A 20,844-nucleotide genomic window follows, 5' to 3' on the forward strand; every position below is an offset into this window, starting at 1 on the left:
CCACCCCCAGCCTCAGACCCATCCACCTCCACCTCCTCCTCCTCCCTGTACCACCTCCTCCTACTCCCTGTACCACCACCCCCAGCCTCAGACCCCTGTACCTCCTCCTCCTCCTCTCCTAACTGACCTTGATGAACTGCACGATGCCGTCTGGTACAGACGTCTTGCTGAGTTTCTGGAGATACTCCACGATGTCTGAGGTCTGTAGACCGACGCTCACAGCAGCGTAGAGGGAGTAGGCTGTCAGCTTGTACTCATGAACGTGGACCGGACGACACACTGGCTCTGCTATGGCTACCAGGAAGTCCTGGGCATACTTATACACCGGAGAGAAGGCTTCCAGGAAGATGTGTCCATCTGGAGCCTGTCGGGATGGGGAGGAGGAGTGAGAGACAGAGAGGAGAGAGAGAGAGAGAGAGAGAGAGAGAGTGAGAGACAGAGAGGAGACAGAGAGAGAGAGACAGAGAGAGAGACAGAGAGAGACAGAGAGAGAGGGAGAGAGAGAGAGAGGAGGAGTGAGAGAGAGAGAGACAGAGAGCGAGAGACAGACAGACAGACAGAAAGAGAGCGAGAGAGAGAGAGAGACAGACAGACAGAGAGAGAGAGACAGACAGAAAGAGAGAGAGAGACAGACAGAAAGAGAGAGAGAGGGGGTGGTAAAAATATGCTGAATATTTAAATGTGGTGGTTACTGTTGCATGAAAGTATAGGGGTATGGGGTGTAGGGCTATAGGGGTGTAGGGGTGTAGGGGTGTAGGCGTGTAGGGGTATAGGGGTGTAGGGGTGTAGGGGTGTAGGGGTGTAGGGTTGTAGGGGTGTAGGGGTATAGGGGTGTAGGGGTGTAGGGGTATAGGGGTATAGGGGTGTAGGGGTATAGGGGTGTAGGGGTATAGGGGTATAGGGGTGTAGGGGTATAGGGGTGTAGGGGTGTCAATGGAGGTGTTAACAGGAAACAGTCTGGTACCATGTTGGTACACTCCAGTCAGTACCAGAGACTAGAACCTCTCTTCCTACTATCGATCCTCAGCCTGACTCCAGGACTCCTGGAGCCACTGTCAGATTCATATCCTGCATTCTGGATGCAGGGACTGACCACCAATGACATCTATATTATAGATTTAACCATGTTGTGAGGATATACACTGTTTGTTTACATTTAGACTGTTTACAAACATCGGAGTAAAACTCGAACCAGAGTTCACAGGTACGACAGTCTAACCAGAGGTCACAGGTACGACAGTCTAACCAGAGGTCACAGGTACGACAGTCTAACCAGAGGTCACAGGTACGACAGTCTAACCAGAGGTCACAGGTACGACAGTCTGACCAGAGGTCACAGGTACGACAGTCTGACCAGAGTTCACAGGTACGACAGTCTAACCAGAGGTCACAGGTAGGACAGTCTAACCAGAGGTCACAGGTACGACAGTCGAACCAGAGTTCACAGGTACGACAGTCTAACCAGAGGTCACAGGTACGACAGTCTGACCAGAGGTCACAGGTACGACAGTCTAACCAGAGTTCACAGGTACGACAGTCTAACCAGAGGTCACAGGTAGGACAGTCTAACCAGAGGTCACAGGTACGACAGTCGAACCAGAGTTCACAGGTACGACAGTCGAACCAGAGGTCACAGGTACGACAGTCTAACCAGAGGTCACAGGTACGACAGTCGAACCAGAGTTCACAGGTACGACAGTCGAACCAGAGGTCACAGGTACGACAGTCTAACCAGAGGTCACAGGTACGACAGTCTAACCAGAGGTCACAGGTATGACAGTCTAACCAGGTACGACAGTCTAACCAGGTACGACAGTCTGACCAGAGTTCACAGGTACGACAGTCTAACCAGGTACGACAGTCTAACCAGGTACGACAGTCTGACCAGAGGTCACAGGTACGACAGTCTAACCAGAGGTCACAGGTACGACAGTCGAACCAGAGTTCACAGGTACGACAGTCTAACCAGGTACGACAGTCTAACCAGAGGTCACAGGTACGACAGTCTAACCAGAGGTCACAGGTACGACAGTCTAACCAGAGGTCACAGGTATGACAGTCTAACCAGAGGTCACAGGTACGACAGTCTAACCAGAGGTCACAGGTACGACAGTCAAACCAGAGTTCACAGGTACGACAGTCTAACCAGGTACGACAGTCTAACCAGAGGTCACAGGTACGACAGTCTAACCAAAGGTCACAGGTACGACAGTCTAACCAGAGGTCACAGGTACGACAGTCTAACCAGAGGTCACAGGTACGACAGTCTAACCAGAGGTCACAGGTACGACAGTCTAACCAGAGTTCACAGGTACGACAGTCTAACCAGGTACGACAGTCTAACCAGAGGTCACAGGTACGACAGTCTAACCAGGTAGGACAGTCTAACCAGAGTTCACAGGTACGACAGTCTAACCAGGTACGACAGTCTAACCAGGTACGACAGTCTAACCAGGTAGGACAGTCTAACCAGAGTTCACAGGTACGGCAGTCTAACCAGAGGTCACAGGTATGACAGTCTGACCAGAGGTCACAGGTACGACAGTCTAACCAGAGTTCACAGGTACGACAGTCTAACCAGGTACGACAGTCTAACCAGGTACGACAGTCTAACCAGAGTTCACAGGTCTTAAACAGCTCCAGATGTGAGTTAACTTGGTGACGTAATCTGTCAGTCTTAAACAGCTCCAGATGTGAGTTAACTTGGTGACGTAATCTGTCAGTCTTAAACAGCTCCAGATGTGAGTTAACTTGGTGACGTAATCTGTCAATCTCAAACAGCACCAGATGTGAGTTAACTTGGTGACGTAATCTGTCAGTCTTAAACAGCTCCAGATGTGAGTTAACTTGGTAACGTAATCTGTCAGTCTTAAACAGCACCAGATGTGAGTTAACTTGGTGACGTAATCTGTCAGTCTTAAACAGCTCCAGATGTGAGTTAACTTGGTGACGTAATCTGTCAGTCTTAAACAGCACCAGATGTGAGTTAACTTGGTGACGTAATCTGTCAGTCTTAAACAGCTCCAGATGTGAGTTAACTTGGTGACGTAATCTGTCAGTCTTAAACAGCTCCAGATGTGAGTTAACTTGGTAACGTAATCTGTCAGTCTTAAACAGCTCCAGATGTGAGTTAACTTGGTGACGTAATCTGTCAGTCTTAAACAGCTCCAGATGTGAGTTAACTTGGTGACGTAATCTGTCAGTCTTAAACAGCTCCAGATGTGAGTTAACTTGGTAACGTAATCTGTCAGTCTTAAACAGCTCCAGATGTGAGTTAACTTGGTAACGTAATCTGTCAGTCTTAAACAGCACCAGATGTGAGTTAACTTGGTGACGTAATCTGTCAGTCTTAAACAGCTCCAGATGTGAGTTAACTTGGTAACGTAATCTGTCAGTCTTAAACAGCACCAGATGTGAGTTAACTTGGTGACGTAATCTGTCAGTCTTAAACAGCTCCAGATGTGAGTTAACTTGGTGCCGTAATCTGTCAGTCTTAAACAGCTCCAGATGTGAGTTAACTTGGTAACGTAATCTGTCAGTCTTAAACAGCACCAGATGTGAGTTAACTTGGTAATGTAATCTGTCAGTCTCAAACAGCACCAGATGTGAGTTAACTTGGTAACATAATCTTTCAGTCTCACCACCCAGAGAGGTCGTGATCCGTGGTCGTTCTTCAGCAACATCTGCAGCCGGTAGTCTTTAGCCCCGTACTCGTCCAGCTTGATGGCCGACTCATCCACCGTTTTACCGGCCGCTGCAGGGATGGCCTCCTGGGACTCACTGCCCATCGCCTCCTCCTCATCCTCCTCTTCGTCATACACACGCTTCTTAGAAGACTTCCTCTCTGGAGGAGGACAGACAGACAGAGACAGGGAGGGAGGAAGAGAGACAGAGACAGGAGGGAGGAAGAGAGACAGAGACAGGAAGGAGGAAGAGAGACAGAGACCGGAAGGAGGAAGAGAGACAGACAGGAAGGAGGAAGAGAGACAGAGACAGGAAGGAGGAAGAGAGACAGACAGGAAGGAGGAAGAGAGACAGAGACAGGAAGGGTGTCATTAAGCAGGAATTGGCTGAGCCGTGGGTCTTACAACTGGGAAACTCAGTGAGACACATCCATCACCAAAGAGAAAGACCGTTGATAGAAGATGACATTGTTCTGAAATCAGCTCTCACTGTAGGGTCCCTACCATTAAAAATAAGTTTTAAATCACAGTGATTTCTACTCTCAGAAAGTGCTATTGTCAGACACAGGCAGCTGACTGCCTGTTAACGAGACGGTGAATTTCATTGAATTCTAACTCAGGCAGAAATTAGTATTTGGATCAGGAAAGTTTGCTCTCCCAACCTATCGAAGTCAGGATGTTGAATTTAAATGATATTTAATCATCTACAGGAAAGTAGAATTACAACAACAATTTCAAAGTCCTGGTTTCCTATCAACCTGAAGACACGAGACGAAAATTGATGCACACATGCCGAGCTCGTGAATACATGATTTATAATTTAACCTTTATGTAACCTTTATGTAACCTTCATGTAACCTTCATGTAACCTTTATTTAACCTTTACGTAACCTTTACGTAACCTTTATGTAACCTTTATGTAACCTTTATGTAATCAGGCAAGTCAGTTTTAAGAACACATTATTATTATCATTTACAATGACAGTGCTTACATGGTTCTGTGTCAAGGACGTCACGTTGCTTTGCTTAGCAACTACCACTCCCTCCTGATTGGGCGAATTAAGGACCGCCTCTGCCTTGTTAACTAGCAACACCTGACCAGCCTCCTGCAGCATCATACCAGTTGGAGCCATGTAAAACACTTCAGGCTGAGGAGGACGTTGGACACTACGCTGGTAGGGACACTTCAGTCTGAGGAGGACGTTGGACACTAAGCTGGCAGGGACACTTCAGGCTGAGGAGGACGTTTGACACTACGCTGGCAGGGACACTAGGCTGAGGAGGACGTTTGACACTACGCTGGCAGGGACACTTCAGGCTGAGGAGGACGTTTGACACTAAGCTGGCAGGGACACTTCAGGCTGAGGAGGACGTTTGACACTACGCTGGCAGGGACACTACGCTGGCAGGGACACTACGCTGGCAGGGACACTTCAGGCTGAGGAGGACGTTTGACACTACGCTGGCAGGGACACTTCAGGCTGAGGAGGACGTTTGACACTACAGGCTGAGGACGTTGGACACTACAGGCTGAGGACGTTTGACACTACGCTGGCGGGGACACTACAGGCTGAGGAGGACGTTCCTCATGTTTCAGGTGACAGACATCAGAATGCTCTACCAGCACTTTGAAAAGATGATTTCATTCTACTTTCCTGTGGATATATTGTCTCACATTCCTGTAAAACTAACAAAACACTGCACAGACGAACGGCAAAGTACATTCAGATGTCATTTCATTCAACAGTCTGGCGATGTAGAGGTCGTTGGTGGGAACGTCCCTGATCCAAACGCTCATGCCTGCCCTACGTCGGGTCTCCAGACTAAGGCAGTCTGCAGCATCTTGAAGTTAGTTTGTTTTCCTAGCTACTATACTACTGTTATACTACTGCTATACTACAGGTACTTGCTAGCTACTATACTACTACTACTATACTACAGGTACTTGCTAGCTACTATACTACTACTATGTTATAGGTACTTGCTAGCTACTATACTACTGCTATAGGTACTTGCTAGCTACCATACTACTGCTATACTGTGCTATAGGTACTTGTTAGCTACTATACTACTGCTATACTATGCTATAGGTACTTGCTAGCTACAATACTGCTATACTATGCTATAGGTACTTGCTAGCTACAATACTGCTATACTATAGGTACTTGCTTACTATTATACTATGCTATAGGTACTTGCTAGCTACTATACTACTGCTATACTATGCTATAGGTACTTGCTAGCTACTATACTACTGCTATACTATGCTATAGGTACTTGCTAGCTACTATAGGTATTAGCTAGGTACAATGGTTCGGTACTGTTACACAGAATGCATGTCTGTCTCCCATGCCTCCGCATCATGCTATAATTGCCATCACAACACCGACTGATAGGCAACATGAGCTGGAGTAACATTCCATTTCCGGGAACATCTAGATACTCACCCCGATCTCCCCTATCTTTCTTCCCCATGATATTAGCAGCTTGTTCCCGAAAACAACTTGCTTCATCAAACCATGTTAAACGACAAGTGAGAAACAACAACAAGCAACTGCGACGCGACCAACTCGGTTTCCTCCTTGTGATGAAATGATCATGTGACCTATGAATTCCGCTTGTTGATTGGATGTCGATATTGTTTACTTCCGGTGGTAGAGGTCAGATTAGATTTTTCGGGTTTCGGTGTCGTTTTTTTTTCGTTCTCGTCGAGGTGTTTATTGTTGTAAAAAAATAGCTTATTAATAATCGGTAATCATGTCAGACGATGATTTAATCGGACCTGCTTTACCCCCGTCGTTCAGAAAAAGCAGCAATGATGAATCTGATGACGAGGAAGGATGTGAGTAAAGTTAGTAGTGGTTTAAATCCACATGATTTTTGGCCATGACTAGTGTCATCAGATACTATGTTGTCATATTCATGTCTTAGTTATCTTTCTGCTTTATACTGTATTGTTAAATCGAAAAAAAGCTAGTGTCTGTTTTTTGGTATTTTCCTACCTAGGATGTGCTGTCTTCTCCAATAGTTGCAGGTCCTGCGCTGCCTCCCGGATACAAACCGGAGTTGCTCTCCAGCTCGGAGGATGACTTTGGCCAAGAGGAGGTGGATGTGGTGATCAAGAGACGAAGCAAGACGAGCAGCAGACACGGTCACGGTAGCGGGACGACCAAGGATGGACCCACCGCAGAGTAACACATTTACAATCACTTCTACCTTTCAAACAAACATCAAACACCTTTATTTCCTCATTGTTTTTGAAGGAAAGCGCATGTAAAATGCCTGAACTGAACTCTCTGCATCATTCTGTAGAAAACAACACAGAGTGGAAGAGGCGGTGAGTAGAAGGCTTGAGGATGATGATGATGATGATGATGATGGTTTCTTCGGACCAGCTCTTCCTCCTGGGTTCTCAAAACCACAGGCTTCACCAGAGAGGTAACCAAGACAACACAACTAATTCTCCCTGCTTTAAACAGACATATTAAATGATATGTCAGCTAGTTCTCTCTACTTTAAACAGACATATTAAATGATATGTCAGCTAGTTCTCTCTACTTTAAACAGACATATTAAATGATATGTCAGCTAGTTCTCTCTACTTTAAACAGACATATTAAATGATATGTCAGCTAGTTCTCTCTACTTTAAACAGACATATTAAATGATATGTCAGCTAGTTCTCTCTACTTTAAACAGACATATTAAATGATATGTCAGCTAGTTCTCTCTGCTTTAAACAGACATATTAAATGATATGTCAGCTAGTTCTCTCTGATTTAAACAGACATATTAAATGATATGTCAGCTAGTTCTCTCTGCTTTAAACAGACATATTAAATGATATGTCAGCTAGTTCTCCCTGCTTTAAACAGACATATTAAATGATATGTCAGCTAGTTCTCTCTACTTTAAACAGACATATTAAATGATATGTCAGCTAGTTCTCCCTGCTTTAAACAGACATATTAAATATGTCAGCTAGTTCTCTCTGCTTTAAACAGACATATTAAATGATATGTCAGCTAGTTCTCTCTGCTTTAAACAGACATATTAAATGATATGTCAGCTAGTTCTCTCTGCTTTAAACAGACAATTAAATTATATGTCAGCTAGTTCTCTCTGCTTTAAACAGACATATTAAATGATATGTCAGCTAGTTCTCTCTGCTTTAAACAGACAATTAAATTATATGTCAGCTAGTTCTCTCTGCTTTAAACAGACATATTAAATGATATGTCAGCTAGTTCTCCCTGCTTTAAACAGACATATTAAATGATATGTCAGCTAGTTCTCTCTGCTTTAAACAGACATATGTAATGATATGTCAGCTAGTTCTCTCTACTTTAAACAGACATATTAAATGATATGTCAGCTAGTTCTCTCTGCTTTAAACAGACATATTAAATATGTCAGCTAGTTCTCTCTGCTTTAAACAGACATATGTAATGATATGTCAGCTAGTTCTCTCTGCTTTAAACAGACATATTAAATGATATGTCAGCTAGTTCTCCCTGCTTTAAACAGACATATTAAATGATATGTCGGCATATTATAAATGTATATTATTATTATTTATACATATATTAAATGCTGTCAGTCATGCATGCATTTTCAAATAACTTGTGTCTAAATGTATTTATTGGTTTGTGTTGATTGATTGATTGTCTTTTTCTACCTCCCCTAGGCCAGGTGTATTGGGCCCAGCCTTACCCCCGGGATTTCACAGACCGGCATCTGATGATGATGAAGATGATGATGATGGTGAGGATGATTTCCCTCGGCCAGCCCTGCCACCGGGCTACACAGCAGAACCCTCCAGCGGTGATGAAGAGGAGGAGGAGGATGAAGAGGTGATCGGACCCATGCCTGCTCTTGGTGCCATCCGGGACTCCGTGGCTCTGGACATCGAACGCAGAGCTCAGAAGATGAAGGACAGACTGACAGGAGCAGATGTGAGAACCTCACCGCCACTTATTCTACGTCTAGACTCTTATTCTACATCTAGACTCTTATTCTACATCTAGACTCTTATTCTACGTCTAGACTCTTATTCTACGTCTAGACTCTTATTCTACGTCTAGACTCTTATTCTACATCTAGACTCTTATTCTACATCTAGACTCTTATTCTACATCTAGACTCTTATTCTACATCTAGACTCTTATTCTACATCTAGACTCTTATTCTACATCTCGGGGGGGGGGGGCTGCATCGTTAGTGGAGGACGACATGTTTACTGTTGAGTGGTTTCTGATAAACTGACCAGTAATTTGTTAATCTTTATGGTGCTCGACACCGCCACCAGGTGGTACCCTTAGGGACATGCTAATTGGGTGCTTCTCATACGTTGTGTTCAGTCGTGCTAAATGTTGTTTTTTTTTAAACTGTGTAATAGGACAAATATGAATTCCTCTCATTTCAAATCATTTTCCCACGTTTGCTCCTACTGAACTGACCCCAGGTCAGATGGTAGAATGAGTTGACAGCCTCCTAATGAACTGACCCCAGGACAGATGGTAGAATGAGTTGACAGCCTCCTACTGAACTGACCCCAGGTCAGATGTACTGGGGTGTGTTGGTAGAATGAGTTGACAGCCTCCTAATGAACTGACCCCAGGACAGATGGTAGAATGAGTTGACAGCCTCCTACTGAACTGACCCCAGGTCAGATGTACTGGGGTGTGTTGGTAGAATGAGTTGACAGCCTCCTAATGAACTGACCCCAGGACAGATGGTAGAATGAGTTGACAGCCTCCTACAGAACAGACTCCAGGTCAGATGGTAGAATGAGTTGACAGCCTCCTACTGAACTGACCCCAGGTCAGATGGTAGAATGAGTTGACAGCCTCCTACTGAACTGACCCCAGGTCAGATGGTAGAATGAGTTGACAGCCTCCTAATGAACAGACTCCAGGTCAGATGGTAGAAGGAGTTGACAGCCTTGTCTGTGATGGTTGATTGGCAGAATGGTCCGGAGGACGTGGTGCGAGAGACCTGGATGACAGAGCTTCCTCCAACGCTGCAGCACATCGGGCTGGGGGCCAGAACCTTCAAGAAGAGGGCTGGACCGGAGAGCAAGGACCGATCCCTCTGGACCGACACCCCTGCTGACCGAGAACGCAAACTCAGGGTAGGAAACACTGGTTCTGAACAGTCGACACATTTCTGTTGGGATTTCACGCTATTGTACTGACTTTATAATTGTCTATCTCTGTGTGTCTCTCTCTGTGTCTCTCTGTCTGTCTCTCTCTCTCTGTCTGTCTCTCTGTGTGTGTGTGTGTGTGTGTGTGTGTGTGTGTGTGTGTGTGTGTGTGTGTGTGTGTGTGTGTGTGTGTGTGTGTGTGTGTCTCTCTGTCTGTCTGTCTGTGTCTCTGTCTGTCTGTGTCTCTCTCTGTCTGTCTGTCTCTCTCTCTGTCTGTCTGTCTGTCTCTGTCTCTCTGTCTGTGTCTCTCTCTGTCTGTCTGTCTCTGAGTCTCTCTCTGTCTGTGTCTCTCTGTCTGTCTGTCTCTCTGTCTGTGTCTCTCTGTCTCTCTCTCTGTCTCTGTCTGTGTCTCTCTCTCTGTCTGTCTCTCTGTCTGTCTCTCAACAGGAACGACTGGAGGGAAAGGAGAGTGAAGAAACAGAACCGGTCCCTCAACTGTCTCACAAAGAGTTACAGATGGCCGAGAAAGTGTCCAAATACAACGTAAGTAGTCGAGCCTCTTTGTCTGCTCAACAACTACATGATCTGTACGAAGATCTCCCTATGGCATTTACAACTAGGAGACTAGACCAAGATGTCTACTGACCCGGAGACTAGACCAAGATGTCTACTGACCTGGAGACTAGACAAAGATGTCTACTGACCTGTACGAAGATCTCCCTATGGCATTTACAACCAGGAGACTAGACCAAGATATCTACTGACCTGGAGACTAGACCAAGATGTCTACTGACCTGTACGAAGATCTCACTATGGCATTTACAACTAGGAGACTAGACCAAGATGTCTACTGACCTGGAGACTAGACCAAGATGTCTACTGACCTGTACGAAGATCTCCCTATGGCATTTACAACTAGGAGACTAGACCAAGATGTCTACTGACCTGTACGAAGATCTCCCTATAGCATTTACAACTAGGAGACTAGACCAAGATGTCTACTGACCCGGAGACTAGACCAAGATGTCTACTGACCTGTACGAAGATCTCACAATGGCATTTACAACTAGGAGACTAGACCAAGATGTCTACTGACCTGTACGAATATCTCCCTATGGCATTTACAACTAGGAGACTAGACCAAGATGTCTACTGACCTGGAGACTAGACCAAGATGTCTACTGACCTGTACGAATATCTCACTATGGCATTTACAACTAGAGACTAGACCAAGATGTCTACTGACCTGTACAAAGATCTAACTATGGCATTTACAACTAGGAGACTAGACCAAGATGTCTACTGACCTGTACGAATATCTCCCTATGGCATTTACAACTAGGAGACTAGACCAAGATGTCTACTGACCTGTACGAATATCTCCCTATGGCATTTACAACCAGGAGACTAGACCAAGATGTCTACTGACCTGTACGAATATCTCCCTATGGCATTTACAACTAGGAGACTAGACCAAGATGTCTACTGACCTGGAGACTAGACCAAGATGTCTACTGACCTGGAGACTAGACCAAGATGTCTACTGACCTGTACGAAGATCTCCCTATGGCATTTACAACCAGGAGACTAGACCTAGATGTCTACTGACCTGGAGACTAGACCAAGATGTCTACTGACCTGTACGAAGATCTCACTATGGCATTTACAACTAGGAGACTAGACCAAGATGTCTACTGACCTGGAGACTAGACCAAGATGTCTACTGACCTGTACGAAGATCTCACTATGGCATTTACAACTAGGAGACTAGACCAAGATGTCTACTGACCTGGAGACAAGATGTCTACTGACCCGGATACTAGACCAAGATGTCTACTGACCTGGAGACATGATGTCTACTGACCTGGAGACAAGATGTCTACTGACCTGGAGACTAGACCAAGATGTCTACTGACCTGTACGAAGATCTCCCTATGGCATTTACAACTAGGAGACTAGACCAAGATGTCTACTGACCTGTACGAAGATCTCACTATGGCATTTACAACTAGGAGACTAGACCAAGATGTCTACTGACCTGTACGAAGATCTCACTATGGCATTTACAACTAGGAGACTAGACCAAGATGTCTACTGACCTGGAGACTAGACCAAGATGTCTACTGACCTGTATGAAGATCTCAGTTTGGCATTTACAACTAGGAGACTAGACCAAGATGTCTACTGACCTGGAGACAAGATGTCTACTGACCTGGAGACAAGATGTCTACTGACCTGGAGACAAGATGTCTACTGACCTGGAGACAAGATGTCTACTGACCTGGAGACAAGATGTCTACTGACCCGGAGACTAGACCAAGATGTCTACTGACCCGGAGACTAGACCGAGATGTCTACTGACCCGGAGACTAGACCGAGATGTCTACTGACCCGGAGACTAGACCGAGATGTCTACTGACCATTAGTTGTCAAAATGACTTTGTCTTTCTCTCTCCTCTCTGTTAGGAAACCAAGCGTGGCGAGTCTCTGATCAGTCTCCACGAGAAGCAGATGAAGAAGAGGAAACTGGACGAGGGAGCCAAGCCGGTGGAGAGACGAGCGTTTGACAGGGACCAGGACTTGCAAGTCAACAAGTTTGACGAGGCTCAGAAACAACGTCTGTTGAAGAAGTCCCAGGAGCTCAACACACGCTTCGGACACAGCAAGGAGAAAATGTTCCTCTGAGACGATCCACACACACACAGTAGCTAATGGATTGGGCATTTTTTTGGTCACCTGAGCCAGTCAATGAGTGACGGGAACGTTCCAGGTTGACTGTTTATTGCAGTCCAACTACTCAGATGATCAGAACACATTGTACTGAATGTGATCCGAGCAGAACAGGTCGTAAACTTATAACTTGTATGTGTTTTTTGATAAAAGTGTGAATATCAGTTTGATAGTTACATTTTAGTCGTCACTCTTATCCAGAGCGACGTAGTCCATACGTGTTCTTACTTATTATTTCTCACATACTGGTTTCCCCCGTGGGAATCGAACCCACAACCCTGGCGTTGAAAGCTCCAATGCTCTATAACCAACTGAGCCACACGGGACCTCCCTCATTCTTTTAGTTATTTTAAAGGTCCAATACGCAGCTGTTTTTTTTTTCATCTTAATAACAAATCATTTCTGGGGAACAGTTAAGGACATTACTGTGATTTGTTTTCAATTAAAACGCAACAAAATAAATGAGCAAAAATAGGTTCTTAGCGAAGAGTCATTTTTTTTATGCAAGAATTTTGCTAGGACTGTCTGGGAGGGGTCTGAGTGGGGAGGGGTCTGAGTGGGGAGGGGTCTGAGTAGGGAGGGGTCTGAGTGGGGAGGCGTCTGAGTGGGGAGGGGTCTGAGTGGGGAGGGGTCTGAGTGGGGAGGGGTCTGAGTGGGGAGGGGTCTGAGTAGGGAGGGGTGGGGATGGGTCTGAGTGGGGAGGGGTCTGAGTGGGGAGGGGTCTGAGTGGGGAGGGGTCTGAGTAGGGAGGGGTCTGAGTGGGGAGGGGTCTGAGTAGGGAGGGGTCTGAGTAGGGAGGGGTCTGAGTGGGGAGGGGTCTGAGTGGGGAGGGGTCTGAGTGGGGAGGGGTCTGAGTAGGGAGGGGTCTGAGTGGGGAGGGTTCTGAGTGGGGAGGGGTCTGAGTGGGGAGGGGTCTGAGTGGGGAGGGGTCTGAGTAAGGAGGGGTCTGAGTGGGGAGGGGTCTGAGTAGGGAGGGGTCTGAGTAGGGAGGGGTCTGAGTAGGGAGGGGTCTGAGTGGGGAGGGGTCTGAGTAGGGAGGGGTCTGAGTAGGGAGGGGTCTGAGTGGGGAGGGGTCTGAGTGGGGAGGGGTCTGAGTGGGGAGGGGTCTGAGTGGGGAGGGTTCTGAGTGGGGAGGGGTCTGAGTGGGGAGGGGTCTGAGTGGGGAGGGGTCTGAGTGGGGAGGGGTCTGAGTAAGGAGGGGTCTGAGTAGGGAGGGGTCTGAGTAGGGAGGGGTCTGAGTAGGGAGGGGTCTGAGTGGGGAAGGGTCTGAGTGGGGAGGGGAAAACGATCTGTCATTGGCAGAGAGGTTTGGAACTCTCTTTCTTATTGGTCTACTAACTGGTCAAAACTCCACAAATTGACATTCACATCTCCACAAACTTCAAAGTGTTTCCTTTCAAATGGTACCAAGAATATGCATATCCTTGTTTCAGGGCCTGAGCTACAGGCAGTTAGATTTGGGTACGAGTCATTTTAGGGCCTGAGCTACTGGCAGTTAGATTTGGGTACGAGTCATTTTAGGCGAAAATTGGGGAGAAAAAGGGTCTGATCCCTCAGAGGTTTTGTCACTGCACCAGTTCTCTGAAGGCCAAGTAGGCTGGTGCTGCCCCTTTATATGGTGCTGCCCCTTTATATGGTGCTGCCCCTTTATATGGTGCTACCCCTTTATATGGTGCTGCCACTTTATATGGTGCTGCCCCTTTATATGGTGCTGCCCTGCCCCTTTATATGGTGCTGTCCCTTTATATGGTACTGCCCCTTTATATGGTGCTGCCCTGCCCCTTTATATGGTGCTACCCCTTTATATGGTGCTGCCCCTTTATATGGTGCTGTCCCTTTATATGGTGCTGCCCCTTTATATGGTGCTGCCCCTTTATATGGTGCTGCTCCTTTATATGGTGCTGCCCTGCCCCTTTATATGGTGCTGCCCCTTTATATGGTGCTGCCCCTTTATATGGTGCTGCCCCTTTATATGGTGCTGCCCCTTTATATGGTGCTGCCCTGCCCCTTTATATGGTGCTGCCCCTTTATATGGTGCTGCCCCTTTATATGGTGCTACCCCTTTATGTGGTGCTACCCCTTTATGTGGTGCTGCCCCTTTATATGGTGCTGCCCCTTTATATGGTGCTGCCCCTTTATATGGTGCTACCCCTTTATATGGTGCTACCCCTTTATATGGTGCTACCCCTTTATATGGTGCTGCCCCTTTCTATGGTGCTGCCCCTTTATATGGTGCTGCCCCTTTATATGGTGCTGCCCCTTTATGTGGTGCTGCCCCTTTATGTGGTGCTGCCCTTTATATGGTGCTGCCCTGCCCCTTTATATGGTGCTGCCCCTTTATGTGGTGCTACCCCTTTATATGGTGCTGCCCTGCCCCTTTATATGGTGCTGCCCCTTTATATGGTGCTGCCCCTTTATATGGTGCTGCCCCTTTATATGGTGCTGCCCTGTCCCTTTATATGGTGCTACCCCCTTTATATGGTGCTACCCCTTTATATGGTGCTGCCCCTTTATATGGTGCTGCCCCTTTATATGGTGCTGCCCCTTTATGTGGTGCTACCCCTTTATATGGTGCTGCCCTGCCCCTTTATATGGTGCTGCCCCTTTATATGGTGCTGCCCCTTTATATGGTGCTGCCCTGCCCCTTTATATGGTGCTACCCCCTTTATATGGTGCTACCCCTTTATATGGTGCTGCCCCTTTATATGGTGCTGCCCCTTTATATGGTTCTACCCCCTTTATATGGTGCTACCCCTTTATATGGTGCTGCCCCTTTATATGGTGCTGCCCCTTTATGTGGTGCTGCCCCTTTATGTGGTGCTGCCCCTTTATATGGTGCTACCCCCTTTATATGGTGCTACCCCTTTATATGGTGCTGCCCCTTTATATGGTGCTGCCCCTTTATATGGTGCTGCCCCTTTATATGGTGCTGCCCCTTTATATGGTGCTGCCCCCTTTATATGGTGCTCCCCTGTCCCTTTATATGGTGTTGCCCCTTTATATGGTGCTGCCCTGTCCCTTTATATGGTGCTGCCCCTTTATGTGGTGCTGTCCCTTTATATGGTGCTGTCCTGTCCCTTTATATGGTGCTGCCCCTTTATATGGTGCTGCCCCTTTATATGGTGCTGCCCCTTTATATGGCGCTGCCCCTTTATATGGTGCTACCCTGCCCCTTTATGTGGTGCTGCCCCTTTATATGGTGCTACCCCCTTTATATGGTGCTACCCCTTTATATGGTGCTGCCCCTTTATATGGTGCTGCCCCTTTATATGGTGCTGCCCCTTTATATGGTGCTGCCCTGTCCCTTTATATGGTGCTGCCCCCTTTATATGGTGCTGCCCCTTTATATGGTGCTGCCCCTTTATATGGCGCTGCCCCTTTACATGGTGCTTCCCCTTTATATGGTGCTGCCCCTTTATATGGTGCTGTCCCTTTATATGGTGCTGTCCCTTTATATGGTGCTGCCCCTTCATATGGTGCTGTCCCTTTATATGGTGCTGCCCCTTTATATGGTGCTGCCCCTTTATATGGTGCTGCCCCTTTACATGGTGCTGCCCCTTTATATGGTGCTGCCCCCTTTATATGGTGCTGCCCTGTCCCTTTATATGGTGCTGCCCCTTTATATGGTGCTGCCCCTTTATGTGGTGCTGCCCCTTTATGTGGTGCTGCCCCTTTATATGGTGCTACCCCCTTTATATGGTGCTACCCTTTTATATGGTGCTGCCCCTTTATATGGTGCTGCCCCTTTATATGGTGCTACCCCCTTTATATGGTGCTACCCCTTTATATGGTGCTGCCCCTTTATATGGTGCTGCCCCCTTTATATGGTGCTGCCCTGTCCCTTTATATGGTGTTGCCCCTTTATATGGTGCTGCCCTGTCCCTTTATATGGTGCTGCCCCTTTATATGGTGCTGTCCCTTTATATGGTGCTGTCCTGTCCCTTTATATGGTGCTGCCCCTTTATATGGTGCTGCCCTGCCCCTTTATATGGTGCTGCCCTGCCCCTTTATATGGTGCTGCCCCTTTATATGGTGCTGCCCCTTTATATGGTGCTGCCCCTTTATATGGTGCTGCCCCTTTATATGGTGCTGCCCTGTCCCTTTATATGGTGCTGCCCCTTTATATGGTGCTGCCCCTTTATATGGTGCTGCCCTGCCCCTTTATATGGTGCTGTCCCTTTATATGGTGCTGCCCTGTCCCTTTATATGGTGCTGCCCCTTTATATGGTGCTGTCCCTTTATATGGTGCTGCCCCTTTATATGGTGCTGCCCCTTTATATGGTGCTGCCCCTTTATATGGTGCTGCCCTGTCCCTTTATATGGTGCTGCCCCTTTATATGGTGCTGCCCCTTTATATGGTGCTGCCCTGTCCCTTTATATGGTGCTGCCCCTTTATATGGTGCTGCCCCTTTATATGGTGCTGCCCCTTTATATGGCGCTGCCCTGTCCCTTTATATGGTGCTGCCCCTTTATATGGTGCTGCCCCTTTATATGGCGCTGCCCTGTCCCTTTATATGGTGCTACCCCTTTATATGGTGCTGCCCCTTTATATGGTGCTACCCCTTTATATGGTGCTACCCCTTTATATGGTGCTACCCCTTTATATGGTGCTACCCCTTTATATGGTGCTACCCCTTTATATGGTGCTATCCTTTATATGGTGCTGCCCCTTTATATGGTGCTGCCCTGTCCCTTTATATGGTGCTACCCCTTGATATGGTGCTGCCCCTTTATATGGTGCTGCCCCTTTATATGGTGCTACCCCTTTATATGGTGCTGCCCTGTCCCTTTATATGGTGCTGCCCCTTTATATGGTGCTACCCCTTTATATGGTGCTACCCCTTTATATGGTGCTGCCCCTTTATATGGTGCTGTCCCTTTACATGGTGCTGCCCCTTTATATGGTGCTACCCTGCCCATTTATATGGTGCTGCCCCTTTATATGGTGCTGTCCTGTCCCTTTATATGGTGCTGCCCCTTTATATGGTGCTGCCCTGCCCCTTTATATGGTGCTGCCCCTTTATATGGTGCTGCCCCTTTATATGGTGCTGCCCCTTTATATGGTGCTGCCCTGCCCCTTTATATGGTGCTGCCCCTTTATATGGTGCTGCCCCTTTATATGGTGCTGCCCTGCCCCTTTATGTGGTGCTGCCCCTTTATGTGGTGCTGCCCCTTTATATGGTGCTACCCCCTTTATATGGTGCTACCCCTTTATATGGTGCTGCCCCTTTATATGGTGCTGCCCCTTTATATGGTGCTACCCCCTTTATATGGTGCTACCCCTTTATATGGTGCTGCCCCTTTATATGGTGCTGCCCCCTTTATATGGTGCTGCCCTGTCCCTTTATATGGTGTTGCCCCTTTATATGGTGCTGCCCTGCCCCTTTATATGGTGCTGCCCTGCCCCTTTATATGGTGTTGCCCCTTTATATGGTGCTGCCCCTTTATATGGTGCTGCCCCTTTATATGGTGCTGCCCCTTTATATGGTGCTGCCCTGTCCCTTTATATGGTGCTGCCCCTTTATATGGTGCTGCCCCTTTATATGGTGCTGCCCCTTTATATGGTGCTGCCCTGTCCCTTTATATGGTGCTGCCCCTTTATATGGTGCTGTCCCTTTATATGGTGCTGCCCCTTTATATGGTGCTGCCCCTTTATATGGTGCTGCCCCTTTATATGGTGCTGCCCCTTTATATGGTGCTGCCCCTTTATATGGCGCTGCCCTGTCCCTTTATATGGTGCTGCCCCTTTATATGGTGCTGCCCCTTTATATGGCGCTGCCCTGTCCCTTTATATGGTGCTACCCCTTTATATGGTGCTGCCCCTTTATATGGTGCTACCCCTTTATATGGTGCTACCCCTTTATATGGTGCTACCCCTTTATATGGTGCTACCCCTTTATATGGTGCTACCCCTTTATATGGTGCTACCCCTTTATATGGTGCTATCCTTTATATGGTGCTGCCCCTTTATATGGTGCTGCCCTGTCCCTTTATATGGTGCTACCCCTTGATATGGTGCTGCCCCTTTATATGGTGCTGCCCCTTTATATGGTGCTACCCCTTTATATGGTGCTGCCCTGTCCCTTTATATGGTGCTGCCCCTTTATATGGTGCTACCCCTTTATATGGTGCTACCCCTTTATATGGTGCTGCCCCTTTATATGGTGCTGTCCCTTTATATGGTGCTGCCCCTTTATATGGTGCTACCCTGCCCATTTATATGGTGCTGCCCCTTTATATGGTGCTGTCCTGTCCCTTTATATGGTGCTGCCCCTTTATATGGTGCTGCCCTGCCCCTTTATATGGTGCTGCCCCTTTATATGGTGCTGCCCCTTTATATGGTGCTGCCCCTTTATATGGTGCTGCCCTGCCCATTTATATGGTGCTGTCCCTTTATATGGTGCTGTCCCTTTATATGGTGCTGTCCTGTCCCTTTATATGGTGCTGCCCCTTTATATGGTGCTGCCCTGCCCCTTTATATGGTGCTGCCCCTTTATATGGTGCTGTCCCTTTATATGGTGCTGCCCCTTTATATGGTGCTGCCCCTTTATATGGTTCTGTCCCTTTATATGGTGCTGCCCTGTCCCTTTATATGGTGCTGCCCCTTTATATGGTGCTGCCCCTTTATATGGTGCTGCCCTGCCCCTTTATATGGTGCTGCCCTGCCCCTTTATATGGTGCTGCCCCTTTATATGGTGCTGCCCTGCCCCTTTATATGGTGCTGCCCCTTTATATGGTGCTGCCCTGTCCCTTTATATGGTGCTGCCCCTTTATATGGTGCTGCCCTGTCCCTTTATATGGTGCTGCCCCTTTATATGGTGCTGCCCTGTCCCTTTATATGGTGCTGTCCCTTTATATGGTGCTGCCCCTTTATATGGTGCTGCCCCTTTATATGGTGCTGCCCTGTCCCTTTATATGGTGCTGCCCCTTTATATGGTGCTGCCCCTTTATATGGTGCTACCCCTTTATATGGTGCTACCCCTTTATATGGTGCTACCCCATTTTTAATTGTCAAGATTTTTCATGTAGACAATGTTTTTTTATCACATTGGGCCCCATGGAAAGATATCACATTGGGCCCCATGGAAAGATATCACATTGGGCCCCATGGAAAGATATCACATTGGGCCCCATGGAATGATATCACATTGGGCCCCATGGAAAGATATCCCATTGGGCCCCATGGAATGATATCACATTGGGCCCCATGGAAATATATCACATTGGGCCCCATGGAATGATATCACATTGGGCCCCATGGAAAGATATCACATTGGGCCCCATGGAAAGATATCACATTGGGCCCCATGGAATGATATCACATTGGGCCCCATGGAAATATATCACATTGGGCCCCATGGAATGATATCACATTGGGCCCCATGGAAAGATATCACATTGGGCCCCATGAAATGATATCACATTGGGCCCCAGGACAGACTTTGCTGGGCTGGTTCAGGGGGGATGGGGAGACAGGGCTGGTTCAGGGGGATGGGGAGACAGGGCTGGTTCAGGGGGATGGGGAGACAGGGCTGGTTCAGGGGGATGGGGAGACAGGGCTGGTTCAGGGGGATGGGGAGACAGGGCTGGTTCAGGGGGATGGGGAGACAGGGCTGGTTCGGGGGGATAGGGAGACAGGGCTGGTTCAGGGGGATGGGGAGACAGGGCTGGTTCGGGGGGATAGGGAGACAGGGCTGGTTCAGGGGGATGGGGAGACAGGGCTGGTTCAGGGGGATGGGGAGACAGGGCTGGTTCAGGGGGATGGGGAGACAGGGCTGGTTCAGGGGGATGGGGAGACAGGGCTTGTTCAGGGGGATGGGGAGACAGGGCTGGTTCGGGGGGATAGGGAGACAGGGCTGGTTCAGGGGGATGGGGAGACAGGGCTGGTTCGGGGGGATAGGGAGACAGGGCTGGTTCAGGGGGATGGGGAGACAGGGCTGGTTCGGGGGGATAGGGAGACAGGGCTGGTTCAGGGGGATGGGGAGACTGGGCTGGTTCAGGGGGATGGGGAGACAGGGCTGGTTCAGGGGGATGGGGAGACAGGGCTGGTTCAGGGGGATGGGGAGACAGGGCTGGTTCAGGGGGATGGGGAGACAGGGCTGGTTCAGGGGGATGGGGAGACAGGGCTGGTTCAGGGGGATGGGGAGACAGGGCTGGTTCAGGGGGATGGGGAGACAGGGCTGGTTCAGGGGGATGGGGAGACAGGGCTTGTTCAGGGGGATGGGGAGACAGGGCTGGTTCAGGGGGATGGGGAGACAGGGCTGGTTCGGGGGGATAGGGAGACAG

The 20,844-nt window shown here is 48.0% G+C and overlaps 2 protein-coding genes across 5 annotated transcripts in view; one reads left to right on the plus strand and one right to left on the minus strand.

The window, feature by feature from the left end:
• The window catches only part of LOC118936674 (general transcription and DNA repair factor IIH helicase/translocase subunit XPB), a 59,635-nt gene extending 53,349 nt beyond the window's left edge, over positions 1-6,286 (minus strand). For 2 of the 3 annotated variants that reach the window (XM_090207010.1, XM_090207011.1), the window contains exons 1-3: positions 6,131-6,286; positions 3,642-3,844; positions 128-364 (exon numbers count right to left, since the gene is read on the minus strand). In XM_090207010.1, the coding sequence (XP_090063136.1) occupies positions 128-364; positions 3,642-3,844; positions 6,131-6,158 (468 nt within the window). In that variant the 5' untranslated portion in view covers positions 6,159-6,286. The remainder of the gene's footprint in view (positions 1-127; positions 365-3,641; positions 3,845-6,130) is intronic. The other variant, XR_016488232.1, reaches the window with a different exon arrangement.
• Positions 6,287-6,314: 28 nt separating this feature from the next.
• Positions 6,315-13,030, plus strand: LOC118936344 (GPALPP motifs-containing protein 1). 2 transcript variants are annotated; one of them, XM_090207012.1, is made up of 7 exons: positions 6,315-6,525; positions 6,712-6,874; positions 6,996-7,121; positions 8,371-8,638; positions 9,652-9,816; positions 10,276-10,371; positions 12,295-13,030. In XM_090207012.1, the coding sequence occupies exons 1-7, from the start codon at positions 6,441-6,443 to the stop codon at positions 12,511-12,513; spliced, it is 1,122 nt and encodes a 373-aa protein (XP_090063138.1). In that variant the 5' UTR covers positions 6,315-6,440; the 3' UTR covers positions 12,514-13,030. The 2 variants fall into 2 exon arrangements, with proteins under 2 accessions (XP_090063138.1, XP_090063139.1); XM_090207013.1 differs by having other exon boundaries at positions 6,336-6,525; positions 6,690-6,874.
• Positions 13,031-20,844: the final 7,814 nt, after the last annotated feature.

This window comes from Oncorhynchus mykiss, chromosome 18, assembly GCF_057628025.1.
Source record: "Oncorhynchus mykiss isolate SJ-2025 chromosome 18, ASM5762802v1, whole genome shotgun sequence".
Classification (NCBI taxonomy): Eukaryota; Metazoa; Chordata; class Actinopteri; order Salmoniformes; family Salmonidae; genus Oncorhynchus; species Oncorhynchus mykiss.

What these genes read in the sequence shown, in the direction of transcription:
- LOC118936344 (XM_090207012.1), top strand. Translation starts at nt 6,441, where the DNA reads ATGTCAGACGATGATTTAATCGGACCTGCTTTACCCCCGTCGTTCAGA. An exon ending in ATCTGATGACGAGGAAGGAT is followed by an intron (nt 6,526 to 6,711) that starts GTGAGTAAAGTT and finishes CTTCTCCAATAG; the next exon opens with TTGCAGGTCCTGCGCTGCCT. An exon ending in AGAAAGTGTCCAAATACAAC is followed by an intron (nt 10,372 to 12,294) that starts GTAAGTAGTCGA and finishes CCTCTCTGTTAG; the next exon opens with GAAACCAAGCGTGGCGAGTC.